This window comes from Mustelus asterias, chromosome 16 (genome assembly GCF_964213995.1).
Source record: "Mustelus asterias chromosome 16, sMusAst1.hap1.1, whole genome shotgun sequence".
Lineage (NCBI taxonomy): Eukaryota > Metazoa > Chordata > Chondrichthyes > Carcharhiniformes > Triakidae > Mustelus > Mustelus asterias.
In genome coordinates, this window is record NC_135816.1 from 64425719 (window position 1) to 64445942 (window position 20224).

Sequence of the window (20224 nt, forward strand, 5' to 3'; positions counted from 1 at the left end):
CCAGTGCAAGTTGGGGAGAGAGCACAACCTCCCCACTACACATTGTGCCAGGATTTCTGATTGTAACTGACTTCTGTAAACCTGAGATCATCCAAAATTCTACTGCTCATGACCTAACTCACACTAAATCCCATTCACCTATCACCCCTGTACTTGCTGACTGACATTGCTTCCCAGTCAAGCAACTCAAATTTAAAATTCTCATCCTTGTTTTCAAATCCCTCCGTGGCCTTGCCCAGGAGTATCTCTGTAATCTCCTCCAGACCCACAACCCTCCTTGGTGTTTGCGTTCATCTAATGCAGGCCTCTTGATTTTAATCACTCCATCGCCACAGGTAGCTATGTTTTTAGTTGTCCAACCTCTATCCTCTTCAACTTTATTTCCTCCTCCTCGATGATTCTTAAATGTTATCTCAGTGATGAGCATTTTACCTTGTGCCCTAAGATTGCCTTAGGTGGCTTATTGTCAAATGTTATTTTATATTGCTCCTGTGAAGCACTTTATTCTGCTAAAGGTAACTATACAATGTTGTTAGATCACACCCAGTCTAACATAAATCATGTTCTCCGTAAATAAACAAAGTTATGCTTTGTTAATGCAGTTGTGGCAATCTATATGTTTAAAGTAAATGTTTAAAAGTATTAGTCTGATATCTTTTGGAACAATTTCCTGCAATCACTCAACAGAATTTATTTATGACAGATGCCCAGTAAGTTAATTCACAGCTGAAAGCTTTGGAATAACATGGAATATCTAACACTGAAAAATGTGAAAACTCCTTACACGACATATCCAGACACTGACTCTCGTATTCTATTAATGGCTCAGTATTGCAAGGAACTGGTTATCTTTCCCTTTCGGTTAGTGAATAGTTTCGCCAATTCGGCAAAACTACTGAAGTTAAAAATAATCTTCTCCCGCAGACAGTGCCAGAACTTTCCTGGGAATTCACTTAAGTGTGGATCACTCTTTCTCTGGAGACCTTGCCAAACTCAAATTGTCTTCCCATTATCCTGCTCTTGCAATGTACTTGAAGTAATTCTCCACATTCACCTTTTTCACTTTAACAAGGTCGGCTGCCGCCTTTCGAGGTCGACAAGTCCAAATGTCTCTAGTTCTCTTGCTGCTAACGAGATCTTTCTGACAGCAGGAAGCAGTTTGTGGGAAAGGGTGGAGATCAGAAGGACTCTGCCCAGTGTCGACTGCAGATTTAGAGGCAATCTTCACAACTTCTAACTCGCAAAGCTCATAAAAGCAAAAGAAGAAGGAAATACATGACCCAAATCCTCCTCTGGGGAACAAAACTGCACTTGAGCTTTTCACCGGCGTGTACTGGAAGCAGCGACCCAGATGAAAATGCAAGGGATGTTTTGGTCGTTTTTTCTGATTGTCCTCCAGACGGGTAAAGAGCCAAGCTTCCTACATTGTCTTCATCTTCACATTGTCCTCACTGGAATTCTCCTCAACATTTCCCATCTCTTTTTTTTCCATTTCAGATCCACTTTTCTCCCACACTACTCTACACATATCATCCACCACTGTGTCCAGTCAGGAGGGAGCATCGGTGACACTCCAGTGTCGAACCAGCCAGGACAACCTCCTTACCAAGTGGGGTTATGTGCCGCCTGGCTCCACCGAGATCAAGTGGCTCGTGTCCTGGAGGCCGGGATCTAACAATTTTACTCGAATGCCGGGGATCGAACCCCGTTTTTCCGGATCCGGTGAGAACACTTTAAAAATCGACAACGTGAAACAGGAGGATTCGGCCAGATACTATTGTCAAAATGAGAAAGAAGCTGACGACTGGTGTGGCTGTGGAACTACACTGAAGGTGAAACCAAGTAAGTGATAGGAAATATTTAGCCAAGTGGGAGGACTTAATCTGGCTGCCAAATGAACTGAATCCCTCGCCACCCCTCCGCCATAGCTAAGAAAGAACCTACTTGTTGAGGAGCAATGATCTAGAGGTCACCAAAAGAGGATTATTCCCTCTTCAATGTCCTACAAGCATTTCAAATATAATCGGCTCCACAGAGTGTAATGGGGATCATTAAGCAGTGGTGTAGTGGTATTATCACTGGGCTAGTAATCCACGGACACGGTAAATGGTGGAGGTTTGAATTCAATAAAAATATGGAATTAAGAATCTACTGATGACCATGAAGCCATTGTCAATTGTCATACAAACCCATCCTTCTGGGTGGCATGGTGTCACAGTGGTTAGCATTGCTGCCTCAGTGCCAGGGACTTGGGTTCGATTCCTGACTTGGATGATTGTCTGTGCGGAGTCTGCACATTCTCCCCGTGTCTGTGTGGGTTTCCTCCGGGTGCTCCAGTTACCTCCCACAGTCTGAAAGACATGCTGGTTTGGTGCATTGGCCATGCTAAATTCTCCCTCAGTGTACCCGAACAGGTGCTGGAGTGTGGCGATTCGGGGATTTTCACAGGAGCTTCATTGTGGTGTTAATGTAAGCCTACTTGTGACACTAATAAATAAACTTTAAAGCTTTAAGGAAAGAAATCTGCTGTCCTTACCTGGTCTGGCCTACATGTGACTCCAAACTCAGCAATGTGGTTGTTTCTTAACGGCACTCTGAAATGGCAATTCGGGACGGACAACAAATGCTGGCACTTGCCAGTCATGTCCAAATCCCATCAAAGAATTTAAAAAAATAATATTGGTGATTGTACTGGCATAAGGTATTTCTCTTTTATTGTGGTAATGGGGATGTCTTGGTGTTTTTCTTATGGACAATTTGGAATTAATTTATATGGAACAAAGTCAGTAATATCCACCTGATACAGATGGACTGGGGGAGTGTCAATTGGGTGAAACTGGTACAGGTGGAACGGGATGGAGTCAATGATGTAGATAAATCTGAACAAAAGTTTTAGGAACTCTAGGCCATTCAGCCCCTTGAGCCTATTCAGTAAGATCATGGCTGATCTAATTATGGCTCCAACTCCACATTCCTCACCATCCCCCATAACCCTTGACCCCATTGTAGATCAAAAACCTATCTAACACAGATTTGATTAGATTCAATGTCCTTTGCCTCCACCACTCTTGAGGAAGAGAGTTCCAAATACTCACAACCCTCTGAGAGAAAAAAGTTCTCATCCCTGTCTTAAATGGGAGACCTCTTATTTTTAATTGTGTCCCCTAGTTCTGGTCTCTCCAATAAGAGGAATGATCTTCCCAGTATCCACTCTGTCGGGACCCTTCAGGATTTTACATATTTCAGGAAGATCACTTCTCAATCTTCTAAATTCCAATGCCCAGCCTTTCCACCCTTTCCTGTGAAGGTAACTTCCCCCATCCCAGGAATCAGTCAAGTGAACCTTCTCTGAGTTGTCTCTAATACAAGTTTGTCCTTCCTTAAATAAGGAGACTAAAACTGTACATCGTAATCTAGATGTGGTTTCACCAACACCCTGTACAACTGGAGCAAAACATTCCTCCTTTAATATTCCATTCCCCTTGCGGTAAACAAAATCAATCCATTTGCTTTCCTAATCATTTGCTGTACCTGCATGCTAACTTTCTGTTGTTCATGTACCAGGAGACCCAGATCCCTCTGCACAGCAATTTCTCTCCATTTAAGGAACATACCAATTTTTAATTCTTCCTGCCAAATATTGGGCATGACAATGGGGTGAAGCTGGTACAGATGGATCAGGGGCAGGGCCAATGCGTTGAGGCTGGCACAGATGGATCAGGGGCAGAGCCATAGAGTCATAGAGTCATAGAGGTTTACAGCATGGAAACAGGCCCTTCGGCCCAACTTGTCCATGCCGCCCTTTTTTTTGAAATCCCTAAGCTAATCCCAATTGCCTGCATTTGGCCCATATCCCTCTATACCCATCGTACCCCCCATGTAACTATCTAAATGCTTTTAAAAAGATAAAATTGTACCCGCCTCTACTACTACCTCTGGCAGCTTGTTCCAGACACTCACCATCCTCTGTGTGAAAAAATTGCCCCTCTGGACACTTTTGTATCACTCTCCTCTCACCTTAAACCTATGCCCTCTAGTTTTAGACTCCCCTACCTTTGGGAAAAGATATTGACTATCTAGCTTGTCTATGCCCCTCATTATTTTGTAGACCCCTCAGCCTCCTACGCTCCAGAGAAAAAAGTCCCAGTCTATTCAGCCTCTCCTTATAACTCAATCCATCAAGTCCCGGTAGCATCCTAGTAAATCTTTTCTGCACTCTTTTTAGTTTAATAATATCCTTTCTATAATAGGGTGACCAGAACTGTACACAGTATTCCAAGTGTGGCCTTACCAATTCCTGAAGAAGGAGCTCAAGGCTCCGAAAGCTTGTGGCTTTTGTTACCAAATAAACCTGGTGGACTTTAACCTGGTGTTGTTAAACTTCTTACAGATGGAGTGGGGCAGAGCCAAAGGGTGAAGCTGGAACAGTTGGAATGGGGCAGCGCCAATGGGGTGAAGCTGGTACAAATGGATCGGGGCAGCGCCAATGGGGTGAAGCTGGTACAGATGGAATGAGGCAGCGCCAATGGGGGTGAAGCTGGTACAGATGGAATGGGGCAGGGCCAATGGGGTGAAGCTGGTACAGATGGAGTGAGGCAGGGCCAATGGGGTGAAGCTGGTACAGACAGAATGGGGCAGCGCCAATGGGGGTGAAGCTGGTACAGATGGAGTGAGGCAGGGCCAATGGGGTGAAGCTGGTACAGATGGAGTGAGGCAGGGCCAATGGGGTGAAGCTGGTACAGATGGAATGGGGCAGAGCCAATGGGGGTGAAGCTGGTACAGATGGAATGAGGCAGGGCCAATGGGGTGAAGCTGGTACAGATGGAGTGAGGCAGGGCCAATGGGGTGAAGCTGGTACAGATGGAATGGGGCAGAGCCAATGGGGGTGAAGCTGGTACAGATGGAGTGAGGCAGGGCCAATGGGGTGAAGCTGGTACAGATGGAATGGGGCAGGGCCAATGGGGGTGAAGCTGGTACAGATGGAATGGGGCAGGGCCAATGGGGTGAAGCTGGTACAGATGGATCAGGGGCAGCGTCAATGGGGGTGAAGCTGGTACAGATGGAATCGGGCATAGCCAATGGGGGTGAAGCTGGTACAGATGGATCAGGGGCAACGTCAATGGGGGTGAAGCTGGTACAGATGGAGTGAGGCAGGGCCAATGGGGTGAAGCTGGTACAGATGGAATGGGGCAGAGCCAATGGGGGTGAAGCTGGTACAGATGGAATGAGGCAGGGCCAATGGGGTGAAGCTGGTACAGATGGAGTGAGGCAGGGCCAATGGGGTGAAGCTGGTACAGATGGAATGGGGCAGAGCCAATGGGGGTGAAGCTGGTACAGATGGAGTGAGGCAGGGCCAATGGGGTGAAGCTGGTACAGATGGAATGGGGCAGGGCCAATGGGGGTGAAGCTGGTACAGATGGAATGGGGCAGGGCCAATGGGGTGAAGCTGGTACAGATGGATCAGGGGCAGCGTCAATGGGGGTGAAGCTGGTACAGATGGAATCGGGCATAGCCAATGGGGGTGAAGCTGGTACAGATGGATCAGGGGCAACGTCAATGGGGGTGAAGCTGGTACAGATGGAGTGGGGCAGGGCCAATGGGGTGAAGCTGGTACAGATGGATCAGGGGCAGGGCCAATGGGGTGAAGCTGGTACAGATGGATCAGCTATGCGAATTTCAAGGATACCATTCATTTAATTGAACATTTATCAACGATGTTGTGTTTGGTTTTCCCAAATTAGATAATAAAATGGTCTCTTGCTTTGAAACGTATACTATGATTGTAAGTTTAACTGATTTACCCAGGATACATTAAATCTCTCAGAGAAAGCAACTAATGCAGCTCAGCCAATCCACGGCAAACATAGAAACCTACTGATTCCTTAACACAGCGTTAACTATCTGCCAGATTAATCCAGATCATTACCCGACAGTCCAAGCTCAAAGATCAATTCAGGCATTAAACTTTACACAAAGTATTTCCTAATGTCCTGACCTTGTTTGTTTAAACCAGTTTATAGCTCTGTACAGGCTATCAATGTACACCTTTCAAAGCTGATGAACCCAAGTTTTCCCATCAGTCAGTCTTACGCCAGCTGTTTATACATTTAATCCTCAGCCCAGTCACATAATTTGAAGCACACATATGGGAAAAACACAAAAGAAAAATATTTTGAGGGACGCTGGCTATAGAACAAACCTAATGCTTAATATTAAATGTGCACAAAAACTGGATTAGAAAAATACGTAAGAGATTCCATGCAACTAGCTTTAATCAGAGCTGTGATAGGCCATGTTGTTTTAATGTGATGAAATATAATGGAAATTAATTACCTTCCCCCCCCCCCCTTCTACTTTCAGCCATTTTACCAAGGCCACCTTCAGTGAATGTCCATTATGCACCTCCTGAGAGAATTTCCCAGCAGACTGGCAGTACAATTGTTTGCATGTCGAGAGGTTTCTACCCAAAAGAAATATCTGTGTCTTGGTATAAAGGAGGCATGCAGGTACTTTCAGAGATTTCACACTCAGGTAGACTGATGGATTCAGATGGTCGTTACACCATGATCAGCAAATTAGCAATTTCAACATCGCAATGGCTCAATGGCTCTCGTTATACTTGCATTGTTTCGCATGAAGCCCTGTCTTTGCCAGTCATCAGAACGATCGGTAAAGATGGTAGGTTTATTAAACAGATTGTTTTCAGATTCTGTATGGAAGCTTTATTAAATACTGGCTTCTAATTAAGTCTCACCACTTTAACAGAACAGGGTGTTTTTAGTCAATGTGTCATGGGTTCAGTGTTGTTATTGCTGAGGCTGTAATATTTATTAATGTATTATATAAAACATTAAAAATACAGACTTTTCCTTATTTCGATCTTTTGGTTACAGTCAGGCATTAGATGTATAGCGTATTTAGGAGTAAGAAAGGATGATTGGATTTAATAAACATCTCCCTTCTTAGTAGCTAAACCCCACTGACATCAACAATTGATTCAATTAATTCCCTATCCAGAAACACCAGCATACAGGAGCAATAAGTTCTCATTTGCACCTTTATTTGTCTTCAATTCAGTTGAAGTCGGCGAGATCTATAGTATTAAAATATTGGGTCCATGTGACAGAGGAACAAAAACTTTCTCATCCAAAAAAAGACCACTGTTCATTCTCCAGTCTCCTCGTCATATTGCAGAGGTATTACCCACCAGATCGTCACAGTGTGTTTTTTCTGAAATTAGTGCAGGCCACTACTGACATTGGCCATTTGTACTTCATGCACCAGTTTCAAATCAGCATCTCCCCCAGACCACAGTGAGTGTTGGTTAGGAGAGGAATAGGCCATTCAGCCCATCGGGTCTGCTCCTCCATTCAATATGATCATAGCTGATCCGATTGTAGCCTCAACTCCACTTTCCCGTTTATCCTCCATGACCCTTGACTCCATTGTCAATCAAAAATCTATCTAACTCAGAGTTAAATGCATTCAACGATCCAGTCTCTACTGCTGTCTAGGGAAGAGCATTTCACAGACTCTGAGAGAAACAAAAGTCCTAAATGGAAGACCCTTAACCTACGTCCCCTCAAAACTCCCTACAAAGGGAAGCAGCTTCTTAGCATCCACCCTGTCATGCCTCCTCAGGATCTTTTTTATTTCAATAAAATCATCTCTGATTTTTCTAAATTGCAATGAGTACAAGTCCAACCTGTCCACATAAGTTAACCCCTTCATTCCAGGAATCAGATGAATGAACTCATTAATTACCATGACCTTAAATAAGGCATGAAGCATGTTCAAGGGACAATCTGAATGCCTCTCCATATAATTTTAGTGTTGCATATCAAATTACTAAAAAGGAATCAAAATATTTTATAATTACATAGATAGCTATATGTCATTATTCTCATAACCTTTTTGTTCCCAAAGTACAGTAATACTTCTGTTTGAATATTGTTAGTCACAGATGTCTCGATCAGACTCTACCACTTGGGTACTCTATAAATCTTATGATGTTTTAAAAAACAGAGTTATAATTCTATGCAATACATTCCTATCAAATATATTTGTTTTCTCAATTAATAAAGTTAGGAGGCTTTTGGATGATTATTTGTCGTGGGTGGGATTGGTCTATCAAGCGTAGACAGCAGAAGAAGGAATTTGGTACCAGATGTTTATGATCTGCAAATACACTGACATCAAGAAAGGTATATTTTAATAATACATCAGTAAGTTACAGAGCAGGAAAACATTTTATGGTTTCTCTTCCTTAAGCTGTGCCTGTGATTGTTCACCTTTCCCGGGGGTCTACATAGATTAGGAAAAGTCAGTGACGTTGTCAATTATGATGTGGAGATGCTGGCGTTAGACTGGGGTGGGCACAGTAAGAAGTCTCACAGCACTAGGTTAAAGTCCAATAGGTTTATTTGGAATCACGAGCTTTCGGAGCGCTGCTCCTTCATTACTCACGTGAAAGCTCGTGATTCCAAATAAATCTGTTGGACTTTAACCTGATGTTGTGAGACATGCTACATTGTCAATGGTAGCTGGTAGGAAAAGAATAAACTGAAATGTCTCCATTCTATCTCATGTTCTTAGCTTATTATTATACCATTGAGTTAAATAACTGCAAAGTCTATTTATCAAGCATAGCATAAGTTTTTGTATAAATCATGTTATCTTGTACTGAGTCTTACCTTGTGCTTTAACAGTTTAGGAACCATTGGGTGTTTTACCTGTTGTTTGGCCAATCAGGTTGTACAAAAATGAACCTAATGAATGTCCAATTCTGCTTTATTGCAAAATTATTGATGTTACTTAAGCAGGATACTACTACCCTCTGCCTTCACCTAACATGTTTTAAATGCATTTGATCTGATGTATGTGATAAAGCTGTAAATATTGGTTTAATCTCTTATCTAATGATCTGTTCTTCTCCCTGCTGTAGATGGTTATATTCAGGAGCCTGTCATCCAACTGATCTCTCCCTCTGTTGACGCAGCATCTGCAAGGCTAACTGTTGTAATGAGTTGTTTGGTGTCAGACTTTTACCCTGCTGCTATCTCTGTGACTTGGAGAGATGAGAATGGCCCAGTGGATATAGGAGTGATGCAGTTTGCAGTGGCTTTGGGCAGTAACAGCACCTACCAGACTGTGAGCCAGCTCACCGTGCCAACAGCAGAGTGGGAGAGTAACTGCACTTACTGGTGTGAGGTGAAACACGTGTCTCTGGGACAGCCGATGCGGAGAGCAGTCAGTAAGGATCTGGGTAAGGTCTACATTAGTGTGCATGTGTGTGTAAATCGGTGGTGAGATGCAAGGACATGTGCATTTGTGCTTTGGGAGTCTATGGGTGGATAAATGTGTGTCGGTATCAATGTGCATGGTGTGAATGGATGTGGTGTTTGTTTCGGGGGTGTATATGTGTGGGTGTGAGCCTGGGTTGGTGTGCGTCTATGGGAGGGGGGAATTTGTGGGTGGGGTGTTGGTGTGATGTTGTTGGGCTGTGAACTTCAGTGTCAGGTATTGGGTCCTGCCACCTATGTTGTAGATAGGTCTTAGTCAATGAAAGTGGAATGCATCTAGTTGCTTTGGGTGAAGTTGGTGGGTTGCCCATCTCTCACAGCTATAGAGAAGTGATGCAGGAAGCAGTGCCTGGTAGACATTGATCTTTTTGAGACAAAGTTCATTCTCTCTCGAAAACCTGTTGGTGAGTCTGCCAAATGCTGAACTCACTTTTGCCAGGTGATGGGCGATTTTATCATTCAAAGTAGTGTTGTTGGAGAGGATATTCCCAGGATAACAGAACTTCTGAATTGGGCTGAGGAGTGTATTGTTGATTTTGACTATGGTATCTGAGAGTTTGTGCCCAGAGGCCGACTGGGACACGATCTTTGTTTTTTTCAGGCTTACTGTAAGGCTGAAGCGTTCTGAGGCCTAGACAAAATGGTCAACAGGCTGCTGGATGCCCTGTGGAGTCACCCACTCAGCAGATGTTCTGTGCTCTTTCTAGGCACCTTGAGCGTTTTCAGATTGAAATTGCCATCTATCCAGAACTGAATGTAAACTCTTATGTCTTTGAGATCTTTGAGTGCAGACAAGAGCATGGCGGAAAAGTAGATGGCAAACAGAACTGCAGCCATTATACATCTTGCTTGATGGCATTAATGACAGGAATGGCATCCGATAAGGCATCACTTTGCATCGCACTGGCACCATGAAATGAGAAGATGCCCATGATTACTTTTACTGTATTGAACTGTTTGTTATATTGTACCTCTTGACCTGCTTCAATAGAGATTTATTTTCTCTTTTGCTTGGATTAGAAGCAGTGAAGTCCAGCCAAAGCCCAGGGATGATGACTCTGCTGTGGATTGTTTCTGTTGTGGGATGCTTGCTTTTAATTATTGTTGCTACTATTCTTATCTACAAGAAAACTACTTCTTCCTTTCCCACTGAGACTGGTAAGATTAACTTCACTGCCTTCCTGCTCTCTGCTTGTATTATATGTATAACACATATATAGTAAATATAAAGATAAAATCTAGGTATATAGAGATCTTGAATATATATATTATATATTTATATAGGATCTTGCCAATAAATAATGCTCATTGGTGTGGATTTTTCCTTTGCCACCTGAATGTTAAACTCACTCGGGCTGAACACAGATCGTTGAACGACAAGGCAAGGTTAACTCATCCCCAACAGGATCTATCCTGATTTTCTTTCCATGTCAATTGGATGGAAAATGCATTGGCTTTTGTATAACTCTCGTTGCCTACTTTAACCTTCAGTGCTCTGACTCATGAGCTGTTTAAGAAAAGATCATTCAGCCCACTGATCTGATGTTTAATTTTATGGACAAAGTAATGCCAAAATGGAACAATATCCACAGAATGAGATAGAGAGAATTATGATTCCATGGGCGAAGTGGGGTCAGGATCCCAACACCGAGATCAAATCTGGGCCCCAGCACCCCATGGTGTCAGAAATAGTCAGCTGACATGATTTTCCAAGAAATGGCCAGCTAATGGCCAGAGAACTCACTCACTGTCCAGTTAAGGATGGCCCATGGTCTCCCAATGCTGGAGGGCCAATAGGAGGGAGGAACTTAAAACAGGTGAAATAAAGTACGAGGCAAAATCATGGAACATAAGGCTAACAAATCCCCTGGACACAGTGCCAGGACCTGGGTTCAATTCTCAGCTTGGGTCACTGTCTCTGCGGAGTCTTCACATTCTCCCCGTGTCTGCGTGGGTTTCCTCCGGGTGCTCCGGTTTCCTCCTACAGTCTGAAAGATGTGCTGCTTAGGTGCATTGGCCATGCTAAATTCTCTCTCTGTGTACCCGAACAGGCGCCAGAATATGGCGACTAGGGGATTTTCACAGTAACTTCATTGCGATGTTAATGTAAGCCTACTTGTGGCACTAATAAATAAACTTAAAACTTCAATAACCTTAAATATTACAGCTTTGGTCTCCGGTCAATTAAGGGTGATATTGGATGGATTTCAGAGAAGGTTCACTCGGTTGATTCCTGTGATGAAGGGGTTGTCTTATGAGGAAAGGATGGGCAGGCTGGGCCTAGATTCTTTGGAGTTTAGAAGAATGACAGGTGATTTGATTGAAACACATAAGATTCTGAGGGGGATTGACAGGGTTAATGCTTGGGGGGATGTTTCCCCTCGTGGGGGGGGGGGGGGGGGTCTAAAACAGAGGCATAGTTTCAGAATCAGTGTTGCCCCTTTAACACGAGATGAGGAGGAATTTCTTCTCTGAGGGTTGTGAACCTCTCAAATTCTCTACCTTAGGAAGCCATGGAGACTGATATTCAAGACTAAGGTAGACAGATTGTTAAACTACAGGGAAACAGACTGAGGCCAAGATCAGATCAGCCATGATCTTATTGAATGCTGGAACAGGTTCCAGGGCCACATGGCCTGCTTATGCTCATATTTCTTACGTTCTTACCTTATGTTCTTATATTTCAGGGAGACTTTGAGCCAGAATATCAGACCGGAATCCACCTGCACAAATCTCTATAACCTGGAGAAGAGCTGTACTTTTAGATCATGACTATCATTCTGAGCCATCTACATATTAGTTTAAATCCTCATGAATCCTTCACTGTTGGCACCGATAGCCGGGGAATTGTGCCAGCCATGACTTAGTTGTTAGCATGCTTGCCTCCGAGTCAGAAGAGTGTGTGTTCATGTCTCACCCCAGGACTTGTGCACAAAAGTGTAAGCTGACACTCTCGTGCAGTATTGAGGAGTGCTACACTGTCAGAGGTGTCACCTTTCAGATGAGGTGTTAAACCAAGACCCCACCGACCCCTCAGGCCGACATAAAAGATACCATGGTATTATTTTGAAGAATAACAGGGGAGTTATCCTTCTCTCCCTGGTCAGTAGTTACCCCTCAATCAGTATCTCAAAAATACCAGATTATCCCCATGTTTTTTGTGGGACCTTGCTGTGCACATATTGGTTGCCATATTTTCTACATTACATCAGTGATGACACTCAAAAGTACTAAATTTACTGGAAAGCACCTTAAGATGAAAGGCGCTGTTTAAATGCAAGTCTTTCTTTCCCTTTGGCTCTTAGAGAGAGACCAATGAATCCATCTTGATAGAGCAGTGCGTGATATACTGCTTTCACTGGCAGGACGGTTAGAAATCAGAGGTCCCAGGGTCTAGATAATTGGGAGCAGAAGGAGAATTTTATTTTGTGCAGTGAGTTGTTCTGATCTGGAATGCAGGGTGAAGGAGTCATGCTCAGAAATATCTGGCCAAAGGGATTTGGATAAATAATTGAAAAGAGGAATTGTCAGCTCCACGGGGAAGGAACAGGGCAGCGAGCTGTATGATGCTATGCTCCTAAGTGTAGTTGAGCTGCAAATTCTCTTTGTTATTCTCCTGCTATGTTTGTGAGTCAAATCAGTTGTTGATTCAGAATCTAAAGGAATTCCAGTTAACAATGTATATTCACTCTGTGTTTGGAAAAGGGAGATATCAGGACGTTAGTATGTGAAACCTTCCATGAGCCAGCATACAGCATAAGATTCTCTGTTAGAATTCCTGTTGTCTGTTATTTACTTAGATATTGGGCAAGGAGAGATGCACTCCAGATTGTAGGGAACATAAGGATGACTACAGGAATTCTCAGTGGTGCTGAAATTCAGAAAGTAGTTCACATGGAAACCTAAAAATGCAAAATTATGCTTATGTCATTGACAGAAGTTTCCTGGTCTTGCCTTTTAAAGTCGTTTCAATAATAAAATAAGTGCAATTGTTATTGGTACATTTTTCAACCATTCTGACACAATATTAATCAGTAAATGCTGGAAAAACAGTGGGCGGGATTTTACGGCTTCGCTTGTCCCGAAACCGTAAAATCCCGCCCATGGTAAACGGACCTTCCCATTGTCCGCCCCTTGCCCGGTACGGTTCCCGTGGCGGACGGGACGGTAAAATTACAGTCAGTTAGCATTTGAAAAAGAGAAGTGAGGTTTCAAGTGCATCAGTTTACCAAGAACTCAGCTCCTATCTGTCTCTTCAATCACAAGTGACTGACCTGCTGTGTGTTTCCAGCACTTCCTGTTTTTCTTAACGATTTCCTGTGCTTGCAGATATTTTAAAATCTCAGTACTACTTATCCTTTCCTGGGCTTATTTCTAATGATCTTTCTTTTATTGATGCAAAACCCATTTGAGGGAACAGTAAAGGCTGGAGAGATTTCATCATTTTTTGCAAAGGCACTGATTTAACCTCTAACCTGTGACTGCATAAAACCTCTAACCTGTGGTTTCCTCCGGGTGCTCTGGTTTCCTCCCACAGTCTGAAAGACATGCAGGTTAGGTGCATTGGCCCTTCTAAATTGTCCTTTAGTGTACCCGAACAAACACTGGAGTGTGGTGATTAGGGGACTTTCGCAGTAACTTCATTGCAGTGTTAATGTAAACCTTACTTGTGATAAACTTAAAAAACGTAAACTTAAAATTCTAGAAATATTTGCTGATTTCTTACACCTGTTGTTATTGGTCACTTCCTCACATTATTGTGAAGAATATACCGGGTATTGATAGATTATTCTTAGATAAGTTTGGATTTTTACATAGAATTGCTGAGAATATACAGCAAAGAAACAGGTATTTGAGCCCAATGAGTTGGTGTTCCACACAAACCTCTCACTCTATATACCTCTTATCAGCTTTTTCAGGTTAGCTTTTTATCCCTTTTTCTTTCATGTACTCACCTCCTTTCCTTTTGAAAGCATCTAAGCTATTTACCTCGAGTTTGGCATTTGTTATCTTTCTCCTGTCTGTTAAGGAGAATCAGATTGCTGGTGCTTGAATCAGCCAGCTCATTGTTACTATGAATCGAAGCTCCCTTCCCTCTGAAACTCTTGATACTGATGCTCCGGTCTGTTTCGATTTTTTCATTGTCTGATTTTTAATAATGATTTTACAATAAAGTGATTCTTGATGAACTGCCTAAAAAGACAAAAGCACTCACTGTGAGTTTTCTTTTCTAATTAAAACAATGATCAAGAAATATCACCATGGATTGCAAGAGAGACCCTGATCTGGGGATTGGGAAATGAAAGTAATAGCCTTTCATCCCACCGCCCACGCATGTCCATTCCATTCACAAACATTGTCTGTAGGGAAGTATTGTAGAAGCTTTTAAATAGGTACGGTAAAGTCACCGTAGTCCCAGATGACTGTAGGCTGCTCTCCCCTTTGAGATCTGACTGGTGGTGATTTAACCTGAGGATCAGAAGACTTCATGAATAACCTCAGCTAGTACGGGAATTGAACCCACACTGTTGGTGTTGCTCTGCATAACAAACCAGCCAACTGAGCTAACCTACTCCCCTTTTAGATATAAATTTATTGAGTGATTAAAGAGCAATTAATGATACAGAAGGCCAATCTGTGTGTTGAAGACCAATAATGCATTTTTAGTGTTATCCTTTTCACATTTTGCAGTAACTGGGGACAGAACCTTTCCAATGCAGCGGATTATATCAGCCTGTCTGTGGCACCCTAGCCTTGTGCTTTGCATTCGCTTAATAAGACTGAGTTGCTCAAAGGTGATGATTTTTTAATACATTGCTAACAAATCCATCAACCACTGCACCTGATTGTGTGTAACTCAGATTGGAATCATATCCCAAAATTAGAGCAATTCTCAAAAAACATTGTCCTGACTACACCCCAAAGATGGTCTGAGTTACAGTCTCAGAACCTGACAACACAGAAAGAGACTTTTGGGCTCATTAAGTCTACGCTGGGGTTTTGCCGTATGGGATCTATTTGGTCCAATCCCAGTCTCCTGGTTGCACTTCTCTTTTTGAAGCAGTTCACTGATCAGAAGAATTTATACACTTAGTTCCAACAAATTTTCATATTTTAATCACATGTCATGTAGTTAACTTTTCTAATGTCCCGTATCCTTGTGTGATTTGTGGCCATTTTACTGACCAATGGAAACAATTTATCAGGATTTACCATGTCATAATCCTTTATCTTTCTCCGTCTACTTGTCTGTCTCTATGTCTCCAGAGACTTGACCATTTATTCTAGGTTGACACTTTAGTGCAGTACTGATGACGTTTGGCACTGTTGGAGATGCCATCTAAATTCCCATCTAGTCTCCCATGACACAATCAGAAGAAGAAGTTTCAAGCACAATATTTCTCCCTCAAGCAACATCAGATAATCAGGTCATTATCTCACTACTGTTTGTGGGACCTTGCTATGCCAGAGGGGGTGGTAGCACAGTGGTAATAGAACATAGAACATAGAACATAGAAAGCCACAGCACAAACAGGCCCTTCGGCCCACAAGTTGCGCTGATCATATCCCTACCTCTAGGCCTATCTATAGCCCTCAATCCCATTAAATCCCATGTACTCATCCAGAAGTCTCTTAAAAGACCCCAACGAGTTTGCCTCCACCACCACCGACGTCAGCCGATTCCACTCACCCACCACCCTCTGAGTGAAAAACTTACCCCTGACATCTCCTCTGTACCTACCCCCCAGCACCTTAAACCTGTGTCCTCTCGTAGCAACCATTTCAGCCCTTGGAAATAGCCTCTGAGAGTCTACCCTATCCAGACCTCTCAACATCTTGTAAACCTCTATCAGGTCACCTCTCATCCTTCGTCTCTCTAGGGAGAAGAGACCAAGCTCCCTCAACCTATCCTCATAAGGCATGCCCCCCAATCCAGGCAACATCCTTGTAAATCTCCTCTGCACCCTTTCAATGGCTTCAACATCTTTCCTGTAATGAGGTGACCAGAACTGCGCGCAGTACTCCAAGTGGGGTCTAACCAGGGTCCTATAAAGCTGCAGCATTATCTCCCGACTCCTAAACTCAATCCCTCGATTAATGAAGGCTAGTACGCCGTACGCCTTCTTGACCGCATCCTCCACCTGCGAGGCCGATTTAAGAGTCCTATGGACCCGGACCCCAAGGTCCTTCTGATCCTCTACACTGCTAAGAATGGTACCGTTCATATTATACTGCTGCTTCATCCCATTGGATCTGCCAAAATGGATCACTACACACTTATCCGGGTTGAAGTCCATCTGCCACTTCTCCGCCCAGTCTTGCATTCTATCTATGTCTCGCTGCAACTTCTGACATCCCTCCAAACTAACCACAACACCACCTACCTTGGTGTCGTCAGCAAACTTACCAACCCATCCCTCCACTTCCTCATCCAGGTCATTTATGAAAATGACAAACAGTTACTGGACTAGAAATCTTGAGGACTGCACTAATGAGTACATGTCCCATGAGGGCAGCTAATTAATTAATAAATGTGAAATGAAAAGCTCGTCTCATTAATAATAACCATGAAATCACCAGTCTTCTAAAAAACCATCTAGTTCACTCATGTCTTTCAGGGGAGAAATCTACCTTTTTTGCCATGTCTGGCCTACATGTGACTCCAGACTCTAATACTGTAAATTCAGTTTTTGCACTGGTTTCACTGGGCTGACATTGTTATATTCACCATATCATATTTTACCTTATGGTAGCACCATTGTTGACAGAGCTGGCAGTGTCCTGATACACATATCAGCCAGACTGGGCCTGTGGTAAGTGATGAGAAACACAGAGTGAAACCTATTTAATCTCACCTTCGCCAATCTACCTGTCACACGGCAGTGTTAGTAGGTGTTACTTGTGGAGACAAAGCCACATCTTCACCTTGAGGATACCATACATTGCGTTGTCTGGCAGTACCACTGTGCTAAGTGGGATAGATTCAGAGCAGATTTCGCAGCTCAAAATTAGGAATCCATGGGACACTGTGGGCCATCAACAGTAGCAGAATTGTATTTGACAATAATCTGTAACCTCATGGCTTGGCGTATCTCCATTAGGCATGTCTAAAAATGAGGCGTCAACTTGCTGAAATTACATATCGATGATCCATCCAGCTGGCATCTGTTGTCCACATGGATCAAGTGATGCAGATATCACTTAGACCATTGACTCGAACAATGAGATGAGCCAGGAGGTGCCAATGCTTTGAAAGAGGATACCCCCATATGGTTTTGTAAGTGCTGGTCCGTCTTGGTGTTCCACCAATTTCTGCAGTCTTGTAAAGAATTCTGTAACTGGTTCCCCAGAATGGCTATTCGCTGTGTTATACCTGTAGCGCTGCAATATAACAGATGGTTTAGGGTTCGCTATCAAATCTATCAGTTCATTAAAGGATTCTGAATCTGAGGCTGCAGGGTAGGTTAAATTCTTTATGACATTGAAAGTTGGGGTCCCACAAGCAATCAGCAGGATGACTTTTTGCCAGTCGTTCCCTTCTATCCCGTTTTCCTGGAAGAAGTATTTAACCCATTCAGCCCACTAGGGCTAATCCTCCACATGATTCCAATTTTTGCGATTCCAATTTTTCGAACAGCGGCATTTTAAAATCTCCCCGTTACAGTTTTACCAGGTTCATTGAAAGATAAGGTTATCCAAAACTTTCCTCGTTCCTCGTCGCCAATGTAATAACTCAGGAAACTCAACTGGAAAAGAATGGTATTTATTGTAAAACACAATATAAAGCCATTACCCCATGGCGTACGTACATTAGTCTCAACTTTCTTTTTTATTTAAAAAATTCATCCAAATACATTGCAATCCAAATATATTATAATTACCCAATGATGAATTATTAAGATAACAAGCTGATATAATTACAATATCAACAAAAATATACCTTCCTTAATATAGCAGGAAATAAACTCTCAATGAAAATGGAGTCCATTGTCAGTTAAATTATCTGCCACCTTTCGGGTTTCGCCTTCCAATGTTACGCCTTCCGGGGTAATGCCGTCCGAGGTTATGCCGTCAGGGGTTTCACTGTCTGGGGTTTCGCCGTCTGGGATCTCGCCTTCTAGGACACACGAGTCCTAACCTGGACAACATTTCTCACACAAGTCCCAAGCAGGACAATAGTTCTGCAGACCCATCCCGGTCTCTGCCTTATAAAGGGCTCCAGTGCCGAGTTCCACCTGGGGGCAGGGCATTGACGATACCAAGGGGACTCCTATTGAACGAACCCCAGAGGGAGATCAATTAGAGATTCCCCATGAAGCTCATGGGGGTTATTACAGATATCACTCAGGCTCAAGTCACATCATCATAACACCCTTAAATTAGTCAGGTCTCTGCTGACCATTCTAGGATGGTCAAAATTTAAAATTCTTTAACCAGTCTGCATTTTGAATTGTGCTGTCAGTTTGAAACACGAAGAAGCAAGAGAGTCCTTTGCACACTGAAGACAACAAAGAGAGAAGGTTGAAGGATGATCCGTTGTGTTACAGACAGCAGATCTTACCACCTGGCCATTAGCAGAAGGTGTTTTGAGTTTTTAAAATACCCTTTGGATTTTTCTGTGATCCAATTAATAATCCATGGCAAACTCAAGTTAGGATTAACTCAGAAGTTTATATTTATTTCACATTCAAGAAACTGGGGGAGAGGTGTCCTCAATGCCCCACTCCAGCACACACACTTACATGCAGAAGAAGGGGACAGAAAAAAACGACAAGGATACTGAAATGAATATTAGTTCACGTGTGTTCTGGAGTCCAAAGCCAAAACCTAATGAAGAATTCTTTCACATTGGCATTCAAGTGGGCAGCAGGGTGGCACACAGTGGTTAGCACTGTGTCAGGGACCCGGGTTCGATTCCCGGCTTGGGTCACTGTCTGCGCAGAGTCTGCATGTTCTACCCGTGTCTGCGTGGGTTTCCTCCGGGTGCTCTGGTTTCCTCCCACAGTCAAAAAAGACGTGCTGGTTAGGTGCTTTGACCATGCTAAATTCTCCCAAACAGGCGCTGGAGTCTGGTGACCAGGGGATTTTCACAGTAACTTCATTGCAATGTTAATGTAAGCCTACTTGTGACAATAATAAATAAACTTTAAACTCAAGTTCAGCTGGCTGAAGATTGGGATTGTATTATTCATTTTTCAGTTGCTGCTGACACTACAAGAAGAGGTAGTATGCTGAGACTTTACTGGTTCTGTAGGCGATGGCACAAAATCTTCCAGCAAAGACAGGCTAGGTGAGCAGATGGTTGTTTTGCCTGGAGGAGCCTGCTTCTCACCAGACTGAATAGTTCTCAGTTCACAAAGGCATATAGGAACTTTAAAATGGCCACTTGAGTCATGTGATCTTACTTCTCCACAATGACTTTGAAAGGAGTGTTTATCCAAGGATCCTGGAGGCATACGCGATGAGCTCCTGCGTCCAGCGTCCAGTGATGTGACAGCAGTGCAACAACCCCGTATGAGGAAGTGTCAAAGGCTAGGATAAGTTCTCTCTTAGGGTCAAAATGGGTCAGTAAGTTGGATGACAGTAACTGATGTTGAGCCTTAGAAAAAGCCTCTGCCTGTGGCACTTCCCAAAACCATCTATGGTTTTTTTCATAGTGGGGCCTGCATGGAAGCCAAATTTGGGATAAATTTTCCGTAATAATTGACCAACCTTAGGAAGGATTTGAACTCGGTGGTGTTTCTTGGGGACGGTGCCTCCTTGATGCTCTTTACTTTATCATCTACCGGACGTAACCTCTTACCATCTACTCAGCAGCCTAAATAGGTTACTTCAGCCACCTGGAAAATGCATTTCTCCCTTTTCAAGCAAACTCCTGCCCTGGAAAATCGCTGCAGACTTTGTCTCGGCTAGCCAGGTGT

The 20224-nt window shown here is 43.2% G+C and overlaps 1 protein-coding gene across 1 annotated transcript; it reads left to right on the forward strand.

Moving 5' to 3' along the window:
- Positions 1-1180: 1180 nt before the first annotated feature.
- LOC144505511 (immunoglobulin kappa light chain-like) lies at positions 1181-14497 on the forward strand. The gene is made up of 6 exons (XM_078231634.1): positions 1181-1403; positions 1498-1842; positions 6361-6678; positions 8945-9265; positions 10323-10460; positions 11990-14497. The coding sequence occupies exons 1-6, from the start codon at positions 1352-1354 to the stop codon at positions 11998-12000; spliced, it is 1185 nt and encodes a 394-aa protein (XP_078087760.1). The 5' UTR covers positions 1181-1351; the 3' UTR covers positions 12001-14497.
- The last annotated feature ends 5727 nt before the right edge of the window (positions 14498-20224 follow it).

Excerpts from the sequence above, each read along its gene's own strand:
- LOC144505511 (XM_078231634.1), top strand. The coding sequence starts at position 1,352 with ATGAAAATGCAAGGGATGTTTTGGTCGTTTTTTCTGATTGTCCTCCAG. Across the intron at positions 1,843-6,360 it reads TACACTGAAGGTGAAACCAA|CCATTTTACCAAGGCCACCT; the intron begins GTAAGTGATAGG and ends TTCTACTTTCAG. Across the intron at positions 9,266-10,322 it reads AGCAGTCAGTAAGGATCTGG|AAGCAGTGAAGTCCAGCCAA; the intron begins GTAAGGTCTACA and ends TGCTTGGATTAG.